At 33.4% G+C, this 11,239-nt stretch overlaps 1 protein-coding gene across 3 annotated transcripts; it reads left to right on the top strand.

Moving 5' to 3' along the window:
- The first annotated feature begins 959 nt into the window (after window positions 1-959).
- On the top strand, window positions 960-8,344 carry LOC142641337 (alcohol dehydrogenase-like 6). Of its 3 annotated transcripts, none has more exons than XM_075815747.1 (10): window positions 960-1,126; window positions 1,231-1,367; window positions 4,118-4,155; window positions 4,497-4,819; window positions 5,140-5,222; window positions 5,332-5,407; window positions 5,501-5,562; window positions 5,678-5,773; window positions 5,876-6,037; window positions 8,009-8,344. In XM_075815747.1, exons 1-10 carry the CDS (start codon window positions 1,075-1,077, stop codon window positions 8,114-8,116), a joined length of 1,137 nt encoding a protein of 378 aa, XP_075671862.1. In that variant the 5' UTR covers window positions 960-1,074; the 3' UTR covers window positions 8,117-8,344. The 3 variants fall into 3 exon arrangements, with proteins under 3 accessions (XP_075671862.1, XP_075671863.1, XP_075671861.1); XM_075815748.1 differs by lacking the exon at window positions 8,009-8,344 and adding an exon at window positions 7,002-7,245; XM_075815746.1 differs by having other exon boundaries at window positions 963-1,126; window positions 8,000-8,344.
- Window positions 8,345-11,239: the final 2,895 nt, after the last annotated feature.

Genomic DNA, 11,239 nt, shown 5'->3' with positions numbered 1-11,239 from the left:
TTTATGTTGGCACGGATACTACTAAAATTCTATCATTCAATTTTCTAACAACTAAAACGCTCACACGAATACTACTAAAACTCTATCACACTGATTACACAATATAAACCAATAATGTTACCATCTCAAACATTAAATAAATAAACTCAAATCAATTTTAAATATAGAAACAAACAATTATATATCAATACAAATACCCAACCTAAATATATAAAACCCCATATATATATATATATATATATATATATATATATATATATATATGGCCCACAACACAAAAGTAGTAGTAACAAAATTTAAAAAGGAAAAAAAAAACAATAATTAATCTAATCTTTACATTGATATATTATGTAGGGCAGTCACAAGAATAGAGGTAAAAAACAACTGCGATTTAGAGATACTTGAATTGAATCATCCGGCTTTTCAGCAGTCGTTTGATATTGTAACCGTAGAACACGAAGGGTTGCCGTATAAAATTGTGACCGTGTAAGATATAAGGATGTTAATTATTTTCTTTTTATTCTTATTTTTAAATTTAGGAAAACTATTTTTGAATTGTAGGACAAATTCAAGAAAAAATAATAATAATATAATTGCTGATGTGGCTCAACTTGAATGCATCAATTTTTAGTAATGATCTATAAATATAAATGTTATAAGTTACCACCAAACTTATGAACATGTTTAATTATACCATTTAAATATATTTTATTCTCAATAATAAATATTACAATTTCTATTATAAGCGTAAGAAATGTGCCTTACAAGAATTGTCCGGTAGAAAATGACCGGTCTTTCCTCTAAGAGAAAAAGAAAGAGGTTTAAATTAAACGAAAGAAGAGAAACATTTAGTTGAATTTAAAAAAAAAAAAAATAATAATAATAAATTCGGTAACAGCGACAAACTCATGTATTCCTGCCACCTACTACAACTACAACTACAACTACTACTACTACTACTGTGAGCTGTCTACCGACGACTAGTAAGTAGAGTAACACGAAGGAGGGGTAATAAAAGGGGACAAGGGTTGCGCAGATCCAAACCAAAAGAAAGAGAGGAAAGAATCTAATCTAATGTCAAACATCAATATCATCGCTCCTCGTCCTCATGTCATTACATGCAAAGGTACTTCAATTTTTGTTTCTTTTTCTGCTTTCCTATTATAGTAATTCACTACTGATTGTAGTAATTAATGATAAGTAATAACAAACAAACATTAATTAATTAAGCTGCGGTGGCTTGGGGAGCTGGAGAGCCATTGGTGATGGAGCAAGTGGAAGTGAGTCCGCCACAAGCCATGGAGATCAGAATTCAAGTTGTCTCCACCTCTCTCTGCCGCAGTGATTTCACTGCTTGGCAATCCCATGTACTCATCTTTCTCTTTTCTCACTTACTTATTAGATAGATGTTCTACTATATATATATATCATTCTGGGTTTTCTTTTTTTTCTTTTTTTCTGAAGAGACAAATTCCGTTTAAGAGAAGAAATGCTTTTTAGAAAGAGTAATCCTAGATATACAAATTATTTTATAAAAGTTTTTACTAACTACTAATGTGGGGAGGGATTATTGGTAAATAAAAAAGTAATTTTAACAGTGGGTCTAAATGAAAGAGTAACGCAATATCTACAAATTATTTTATAATATTTTTACAAATTATTGATTTGGCAGATTCTTATTAGTTTTAATATGGGTCTACCGCTACCATCACATTTATGTTTATTAGTAATTATTTGAAAATTACTAAAATCACATTAGCAGTTTGTAAAAATGTTGTAAAATAGTTTATGTCTGTAATATTACTCTTAAATGAAAACTAATAAGAGGTTGACCACATCAATATTTTGTAAAGATGTTATAATATAGTTTGTGGACGTAGTATTACTCTTTTAGAAATGTTTGAGACATACAATTGATTGGTTAGAGACATTGGTCATAGTATTATCTCTGGATAAATTTTTATTTGCATTAGAAGTATTTAAATTTAGGCTTGGTGATAAATCTTTATTTGAATAAGGTAGTAGTAGATCAGTATTGTTGTTTGCTTGTATTTAAATTGATTCCTATGTTTTAGGATATGATTAGTTCCTATGTTTTCGGATTTGTTGATGAGATTGTCTCATCCTTTGCTATTTATGTAGTTGAATGCATTAATGAGAATTAAGCAGAAAATTAATCAAAAATATCTATTTTCTCTCTCAAATTCAGGAGATTGGTCATCTCGAATTCACTATGCTATCTTTTATTTTTTAGTTTACAACATATTCAGACCTAATTAAGCATCCTATCCTAGTTGTCCCTGTCAATAAAAAATAAAATAAAAAACTCAGAAAGAGCAATCAATACCAACCTGTTTACTTTCTCAACTTGATCTCTTTTTTTTTTTTTTTGGGGGTTAGAACTGGATATACTTATATGTTAGAATTAATAAGTCTAATACAAAAAGTATTAGCCTTGTCAAAAGCTAAAAGAGCACCCACCACAAGCAGTAGTTCAACAAAAACAGCAAAAGGAAAACTACGCCTAGACCCCATCCTTGCCAATGCATCCGCGCATTGGTTGGCTTCACAATATGTGTGCTCTATCCGTTTGTTGGGGATGGCTTTCAGGAGGTTCCTGCAGTCAGACAAAAGAGGCTCCATTAACATATTTTCAGTACCATTATTCATCAGTTGGACTACACTCAAAGCATCCATCTCAACAATAAGGCCATTAAGATTGAGATCCTTGGCCAGAGTAAGCCCATCTCTTAGGGCCCATAATTCTGCAATGAAGCTCTTGGTGGAGCCAAGACTTCTAGAAAGCCTATCATCCAATCTCCATTATGGTCCAGAATAAGTCCACATCCTCCTGCCATCCTAGGATTCCCTAGGGCTGAACCATCAGTGTTAAGTTTGGCCCATCCCTCAGGGGGCTTCCTCCATGCAACTGGGATTATGGATCTAGATATTGGTAGCTTGATTCTTGTTCCCACTGCAAAAAATTCTGCAGCACTTTGAATGCATTTCTCAGCAACCTTTGTATCAAGAGTGCCAAACTTAAACACACATGTATTTTGCTGCAGCCATAAATGCCAAACTCCCATAGGAAAGACAATACCCCACGGGATTGCCATATACTTAGACATAATTTTTGTCCTGCAATTAGCTTCCAGCCATTCCCCCAGAGGTTTGTTAAAAGATTCCCTAAGGAAATGAGGGTAGTTTAGCTTCTGCCAAAAAGCTTGGGCTAATTCACAGCTCTGGAGCAAGTGTTCAATGGATTCATTCTGATGAGCCAATTCCATAGCTCACTGCCCTTTTGAAAGGCTTCATGGTCTTCAGGGCACCCCAAATTTCCTCATCAGAAGGGCAGTGAGCTATGGAATTGGCTTCTTCAGAATGAATCCATTGAACAATTGCTCCGGAGCTGTGAATTAGCCCAAGCTTTTTAGCAGAAGCTAAACTACCCTCAAAGTGTTTCAAAGTGTTCAATGGATTCATTCTTGACCATGAATAAATGTTTCTCCTTGAATCAAAGTCCTTGATTAGCAACCAAATTTCAAGATAAATGAGTACGGCAAGTGTTTACTGGAGACAACATAATAATTATTCCTTACAGCTGGAGTCAAATTAACATAATTATAAATCCAGTGGAAAATCTCCCAAACACACTGAAATTTGATATATTACAAAAATTACCTAGATTGCAAGTTGAGTTGCTTGTTTTATTGCTGCTCTTACCGGACTGGAGGCTTGAGATATAATATAAGGGATGTGCCTTTAGCTACTTCTCCGAAGCATGACGGCAAAAGCCACCAGACGATTTTTAAGAGGCTAAAAGCAGGTCCAAGAGTTTTTATTTTGAAATTATATCCTTCTTTAATTTTTTTTTTTAAATTCCAAGAACCATACCTCTTCAAAAGAATAGCATGTACTGGAAATTATGTATTAACCCCCAATCAGTTAGTACAGATACTCTTAAAAGCATGCCATACTTCTTCACTTGGTGAAGCTGAAAGTATAGTTGACCTACTATATATATATTACCTTTCCATATTTTTTTTCACTTTTCAGACAACTGTTTTGGGAAGAGGTGAGGTTCTGAGTGTATGTCACAACTTGTTTGTTTATGCAGGCTATTTTTCCTCGAATATTTGGCCATGAAGCATCGGGGTACATTCTACACTTTTTTGCTACTAATTTAATTGGATAGTACTTAAAACTTTTCATGGATGATTTTTAAATAGTAAAACTGAAAAAGATTTCTACTTGAAGATAAACATGTTGAACTGCACTATGTTATTCATGAGATACAGTAAATGCGTTGTGGATCTCATTAGGATTGGACTAAGTTAGCTAAAGGGAAAAAAAAAAAAAACAGGAGTTGCAGACTTTTAATACAATGAGAATGATTAGTGATAGTTTTCTCATCATATAGTATCCACTTTGTTAAATGCTTATATAACTGGCAAAGGGAATGGGTTCCAAACTTTTGATTAATGGCATTTTTGCAGGATTGTCGAGAGTGTGGGGCAAGGAGTGACTGAATTCAAAGAGGGGGACCATGTGCTAACTGTATTTACTGGAGAATGCATGCAATGCAGACAATGTACATCAGGAAAAAGCAACATCTGTGAAGTTCTGGGGTTGGAAAGAAGAGGTGTGATGCATAGTGATCAGAAGACACGATTCTCAATAAATGGAAAGCCTATCTATCACTATTGTGCGGTCTCAAGTTTCAGTGAATATACAGTGGTGCACTCTGGATGTGCTGTCAAAGTGAGCCCACTGGCACCTCTGGAGAAAATATGCCTTCTGAGTTGTGGAGTAGCTGCAGGTAAAAATTTCAAAGCTTGATGGCGCATGATCAAGTCTGATACTGCTGTGTCCTCTGTTTGACAGCCCACACAACTGTAACTACATGCATAAGTGTCAACCTAAATTTTCCTGCAATAGAAAAATAACTTCTTGGCTCAGGATGGTAATACTTCACAATTCAAGGCCAAGGAGTAAAAAGGATAATATTTTCTCTTGGAGGTTCTCCTACTTGCATACAATATGCACCTGTGTCTTTGTGTGTGTGTGTGTGTGAAATTGATAGATAAAGGAATTCTTTATTTTAGTTAAGTGTTCTTGACAGTGGGGTTGTGCTATTAGGTTTGGGTGCAGCTTGGAATGTTGCTGATATATGTAAAGGATCAACTGTGGTGATTTTTGGACTTGGAACAGTGGGCCTTTCTGTAAGTATGCTGACATTATAAGATATTTTCCATCTGTATTCTCCACAGGAACATGTCAATTAGCTCTCCAAACATGATTTTGATTAGTGATTATTTCCTGTACGACTAGGTCGCACAAGGTGCCAAACTTCGGGGGGCATCTCGAATAATTGGTGTGGACACTAATCCTGAGAAGGGTGAAAATGGTATTATGATTTTTGCCTTTCATTTTCTGGTTTTCAGTGGTTTGAGCCATTAAATATTTTCTGGTTGATGATTGAGTTTACTTATTGGTGCAGCAAAGGCTTTTGGAATAACAGAGTTTCTCGACCCAAATGACTGTAATGAACCTATTCAACAGGTTAATAGAACTTGCAGACTATCATTTTATTTTCTTTTATGAGAAACGTATGTTAAATATGATGTATAGCTCATTAAGGGGAAACACAATTGGCTTGTTGGTAAAATTCTTTCAGGTTATTAAGCGTATCACTGGTGGAGGGGCAGATTACTCATTTGAATGTATAGGTGATACCGGAATGATAACTACTGCATTGCAGTCATGTTGTGATGTAATTTTCCTAATGTCCTATGTGTCATGTTTTCTAATTTAAGAACACTTTATTGATTTCATTTCACTTGATTATTTCTTTGTCAAATCTTGCTTCTTTCAGGGATGGGGTTTGACTGTTACTCTTGGTGTACCAAAAGAAAAGCCAGAGGTGACAGCTCATTACGGACTATTTCTTACTGGAAGAACATTAAAAGGTTCTCTATTTGGTGGATGGAAACCTAAATCTGATCTGCCCTCATTAGTGGAAAAGTATATGAAGAAGGTAAGTTGTGCTATAGAAACTTCCCGTAGTGTTGATTTACCAAGTTTTGCCTTTTTGGCATTTCAAAATTTGTCTTAAAATGACCAGAGTATCAAGAGGTTGTATACCTGGTGAAGTAAGAATCATAAGGATGTAAAACAAATTACATGTCTGGAAAAAAGTTTAATTTTAGAAGTGCCTTTATACAGGTTAAATAACTCTATGAATAAGATTGCAAACTGCAAAATGGATATCTATAAATATTAAATAGCCTAGCATGAGGACACGTTGATTCTCTTGAGCTGATCAAATTTGATTAAATGTTGCATTTCGGTTATAATTACTTCTGCAATTCAAGCCCATACATGTTGAAATAGGATAAATTGTTAGATTCTCACGGAACATGGTGATGTGGTGCTTCTTTCTCTCACAAACATGGTGGATCCACCATGAATGTGAGAGGAGGGAGCACCATGTCATTGGGCTCTGAGAGCACCTAATAATTACTTTTGAAACATATACATTTAGGTCAGGATTTTCCGGCCCTATTCATGCATTCCCAAAGGCCCAATGCAAATTCTAAAACTAATTTTTCTGAAGTACCCAGGCAAACATAAAGAGTAATGCTTCTTCACCTCTTGCTTGTTTCCTGTGGATCCAGTGCACTGTCAATACCTTTGTACTAGTAAAGAAGACTGAAGATAGATGGCAAGATTTTGTAACCAAAATGTCAGGAAAATACATAGATGAATTACTTTTAATTAAGAAAAGGCAAGGATTTTCTGCAATCTTGGTTGCAGCAATTCCTACAGAAATCATTGTATTTATTTTGTTTTAAAGAAAATCAATGGTGGAGGTTAGATCTAATAAAGTAAAAGTGGAACTCACAGAAATAATTTGCCCCATTGCACAAATCTCGAGGCACTTAAAGAGAAATTTTTGGATAAGCGTCTATTTAACAGCTTGACACATCATCATTATGCAGGAATTGGTTGCAGCAAATCCTTGCCTATTAAGAAATGAAAAATATGGCAATATTTGAGAGAAAGAGGAGGTGAAGGGATGGTGCGAGCCTTTGGAGCATAGAAAATTTGACTGAAATTTTGAGTTAATGAAAATGCATATAATATTACAACAATGTGGTTTAAAATCTTCCACAATGGTGGTCCAACCGTGCAGGATTTTCTGCTACAACCCCCCAACCCAAAAATAATAATAAAATTGCCAAACCTGTGGTATCTTGTTGTAATTCTAACAATCAGTCCATGAGAATACAAGATTAGACAAGATGAGGAGTTGTTCACAGATAGCCTAGCAGGAGTGACTTTTTCATTAAAGAAACAAGGCTGATTTATGACAACGACAACAACCAAGTTTTAGTTTCAAAATTTTGGGGTTAGTATAGATCCTCAACAAACTAGTCAGGGTAGAACACGCATATTTTTTTCTACCATTCTATTCTATCCGAAGTCACACTCTCTATTACTTAATTGACATATCCTTTCTTGCTACTTCTATTAAATGTTATTTTTGGTCTCCCTCTACTTTTTTCAGTCATTCAACTTAAATCAATTCATTCTTTCTCGTTGGTGCATTAATCTCTCTCCTCTGAATATTACATATTCCTTGTAACCAACTCTCCTATATATATGTGGAATGTAGTGACTGAGGGCTGTTGTGAATTTCAACTCCTTTTTCCTCCATACTCTTCATTAAAATAATAAAATCGTAGATTATAAAATTTAAAATTTTAAAAAAAAAACATAGAGGTAAAGATTAGCACATACATAACAAGCTGAACTCTAGAATTGTAATGTGAGATACTTTCATTGCATTCTTGCACGTGTTTGTGTTTCTAATATAAACAATCAGATAGTTGAATAACCCTGTAGTTTATATTCTCAATTTCTGCCTGTAGGAAATTCAGATTGATAAATTTGTTGACTAACTATGTCGGTAATTTTTCACAATCTTTGCCTGCAGGAAATTCAGATCGACGAATTCATTACTCACAATATTCCATTTGAAGATATCAACAAAGCTTTCAATCTCATGAGAGAAGGGAGGTGTTTGCGTTGTGTTATTCACATGCCAAAGTAACTTTTTTTTTCTTTAAATTGGTTTTAACAGAGATATAGCTTGGGAGCATCTAAATGAGAGAAAATCTGATTTGCTTCTTTGTTGATTGTTCTAGTGCAAAGGCTGCACTTGTAAAGGAGTAGAAGCTAATACTTCTTTTCAGGCTAAAGCCTTTTTCAACTGCATTCTGAAACAGTGTAGTTGGTTGGTTGGTTGAAAATATTCAGGGGTGATATTTCATTGTTTTTAGTTTTTACAGCTCTCCTTTGATTTCCTGCTGTCTATTTAAATAACTATGTATGATTCATTTAAATGCGGATTTCTAGTTGTCCGTACCTCAATAGTTTTTACGCACTGCCTTGGTGCCTGTCTCACCTTGAATCAAATGGCATATTTAAGAGAAAGAGTAAGGTCACGGGTTTAATCCATTTTGGGTACATAAATTGCCCACAAAACCTGTTGTGTCCCAAGACAACGTGGAACCAAGTGATACAGTTGCAACAGAAAAGTGGCTAGAAGATAAGGATAATGGCTCAAGAATTAGTTGTCGTTTGAATTATTATTTGAACCAGTCGCAAACCCATGCTATGCGTGGGAATATATCATTCTCTACAAATATATCATCCAAGAGTTAGACCTTTTAGATATACACATGTTAAGTGTTTGGCCAATCAAAAAAGTGGAAGTAAGGCACAGGGTGATGACAGAAATGGAGAATTGGGATGATGAAATGTCAGTTACTTCAAGGGTAACCACCTCCAAAACAGAGCAAGGATTAGGGAAGAATAGAGAAGAGAAACTTGGTTGATTCTATGCTTGTCCATTCTAATTCAACGATTTTGTTTATATACAATTACAATCAATCATGATCCTGCCAAGCACACACTGTCAAACCAGTAACTACTAACTGACTGACAACCTTCTAACTCCCTTAACTGCCTCCACTTCTTCAGCACTAACTAACTACTTAACTGCTACAATGAAATACAACACCAAGCATTACACCTTGCACATGCATTGCACATGGCTAAGTACATTACAACTACAAGCATAGCTAAGCACACTACTAAGCACAACGTATTCAGTATCCTAACAACACCACTGTCAGTTTATTTAAGACATTTTCCTTTCTTCCCGTATGTGTGTTAAAAATACGTAGTATTTTTTTTAAAAAAAAAATTCCATTCTAAAATTATGAGTTTTTTTTTTTTTTTGGGAAAAAATTGGGTGTGTTTAATTAATATTATTCTTTTTAATTTTATTATATTGAGAAGAGCTATTTTTCTTTTTTCAAATGATCTATATTTTTCAAACTTTTGTTATAGTGTGTTATGTTTTCCTTTATTATTTCTACAACCAAATATTTTTATGGAGATTGTCATTTTAATCAAATCTCATCACAAATTTAAAATTGAATTACTCAAATAATTGATAGGCACATTCAAATGTTACAATTGTTCTCTTTGATTGTTAAATGTTATTTTATTGCATTATAAAGAATTAAAAATATTATATGAGTTTTTTTTTTTGTTCTCTTTTATTGTTAAATGTTATCCTATTCTATTATTGTTAAATGTTATCATATTCTATTATAAAGAATTTAAAATAGTATATAAGAATATAATATTACTCTATTACATAACATGATTTGGATAAATTGATGTTTATTATTATATCTTTCTTTTTAATTTCTTTTTTTTTTCTTCCCATCTTATCTTATTCACCATTTAAATTCAGCCCTATCTTCCATATCATTAAATTATTTATATTTTCTCTCTTTTTTATTTTTAAAAATTAAGCATATAATATTTTACTTAAATTCAAGTAAATAAAATTTTCAAATTCTCACTTCCAACGGATCTAAGAATTAACTCAAACAAAAACTATATGCGGTGAGAAACTCACAAAACATACCACCAAAATGCACCGACCCAAAGTATCGAAAAAGTAGAGGAACAATCAGTAACATGTCAGATTTGGCTTTAGTGAATCAGTCTGGTTGCCAAGTCAAATAAGACTACATGATATCCATAAGCACAAAGGTTACTTCCTGACTGTGATCCTTGTTACTGATTTCAGCTCTTCTATGCAAAATTGCGGCTTTGAGATCATTCTCCCTGGACAAATTACACTACTGGAGAGAGAGTGTTTCTGGCATGAGCAGCTTGGCTTATTTTCTCTCTAAGGGTACAATTGACCATTTTAATACAGTGATCAAGCCTGATGTATATCTCTCTATTTTTTATTTTTTCACGAACCCAAGATCTACCTTTGCAGTTAATTACTTTGTCTTGTTCTGCCTTGTGTATTGTGTAACTGGCATAGCCTATGTGTTGGCCATAGTTTTTTGAACCTGGTACAGCTCAGCTGGTGAGTAACAGAAGCACACATTAAAAAAATGACAGAATTTTCCTCTAAACTAGTTTGAAGGAAAGTTCCTCTAACCCACTACATGACAACTGAAAAGGAAAAAATTTGGCTTCAAGCGTTTTTTGAGCTATCTTGCTTCAACAGATGCTTACACACAAGACTACCCCTCTTCTTGAAAGTTTTGCGGGGACTACTTTTTTTAGATTCTTTGTCTTTTGCAGACTATTAACTCACTTAATTTTTTTTTTTAAAGAAAAACTTAGATAGGACATGTAGTGTAAAATTAGATAACAATTGGAATCTAATTTAAAATCTAATTGGATTTTCTCATAGTTTTTACTTTAATTATATACTAATGTGTAGCCTCGTATATATGCACGGATACAATTAAAAACAATCATAATTATACAGTTCAAATTATACATTTTTTTTAGAATATGTTCAAATTATACACGATATTAGCTTACACTTTTTTTAAATCACACATTTCTAAAATATGTAATGGTTTCTCATTATATATATATATATATATATATAATATGTGTGTGTGTGTGTTAGAATTTAATTGGTTTTAGATTCTTCAATTTTTATACCCAATAATTTACTTGCCATAAAAATTAAAAACTTAGATAGACAAGTGGAGGAAAATTGGACTCTTATTGAAATTTTATTTAGAATCTAATTGGATTTAGACTTTACAATTTTTACACTCAATATTTCACTTGATACAAAATTAAAAATTAAATGGAACATGTAGCGCAAATTTTGAAAATT

The sequence above is a fragment of the Castanea sativa genome, chromosome 6 (assembly GCF_040712315.1).
Source record: "Castanea sativa cultivar Marrone di Chiusa Pesio chromosome 6, ASM4071231v1".
Taxonomy (NCBI): Eukaryota; Viridiplantae; Streptophyta; class Magnoliopsida; order Fagales; family Fagaceae; genus Castanea; species Castanea sativa.
Note: the sequence above shows the minus strand (reverse complement) of the source record. Positions and strands in the feature narration are given on the sequence as shown.

Bases quoted from the DNA above. Each gene is read 5' to 3' on its own strand.
- LOC142641337 (XM_075815746.1), top strand. From the start codon at position 1,075: ATGTCAAACATCAATATCATCGCTCCTCGTCCTCATGTCATTACATGC. The intron at 1,368-4,117 runs GTACTCATCTTT...TTGTTTATGCAG, and splicing joins TCACTGCTTGGCAATCCCAT to GCTATTTTTCCTCGAATATT. The intron at 5,774-5,875 runs GTAATTTTCCTA...TGCTTCTTTCAG, and splicing joins CATTGCAGTCATGTTGTGAT to GGATGGGGTTTGACTGTTAC.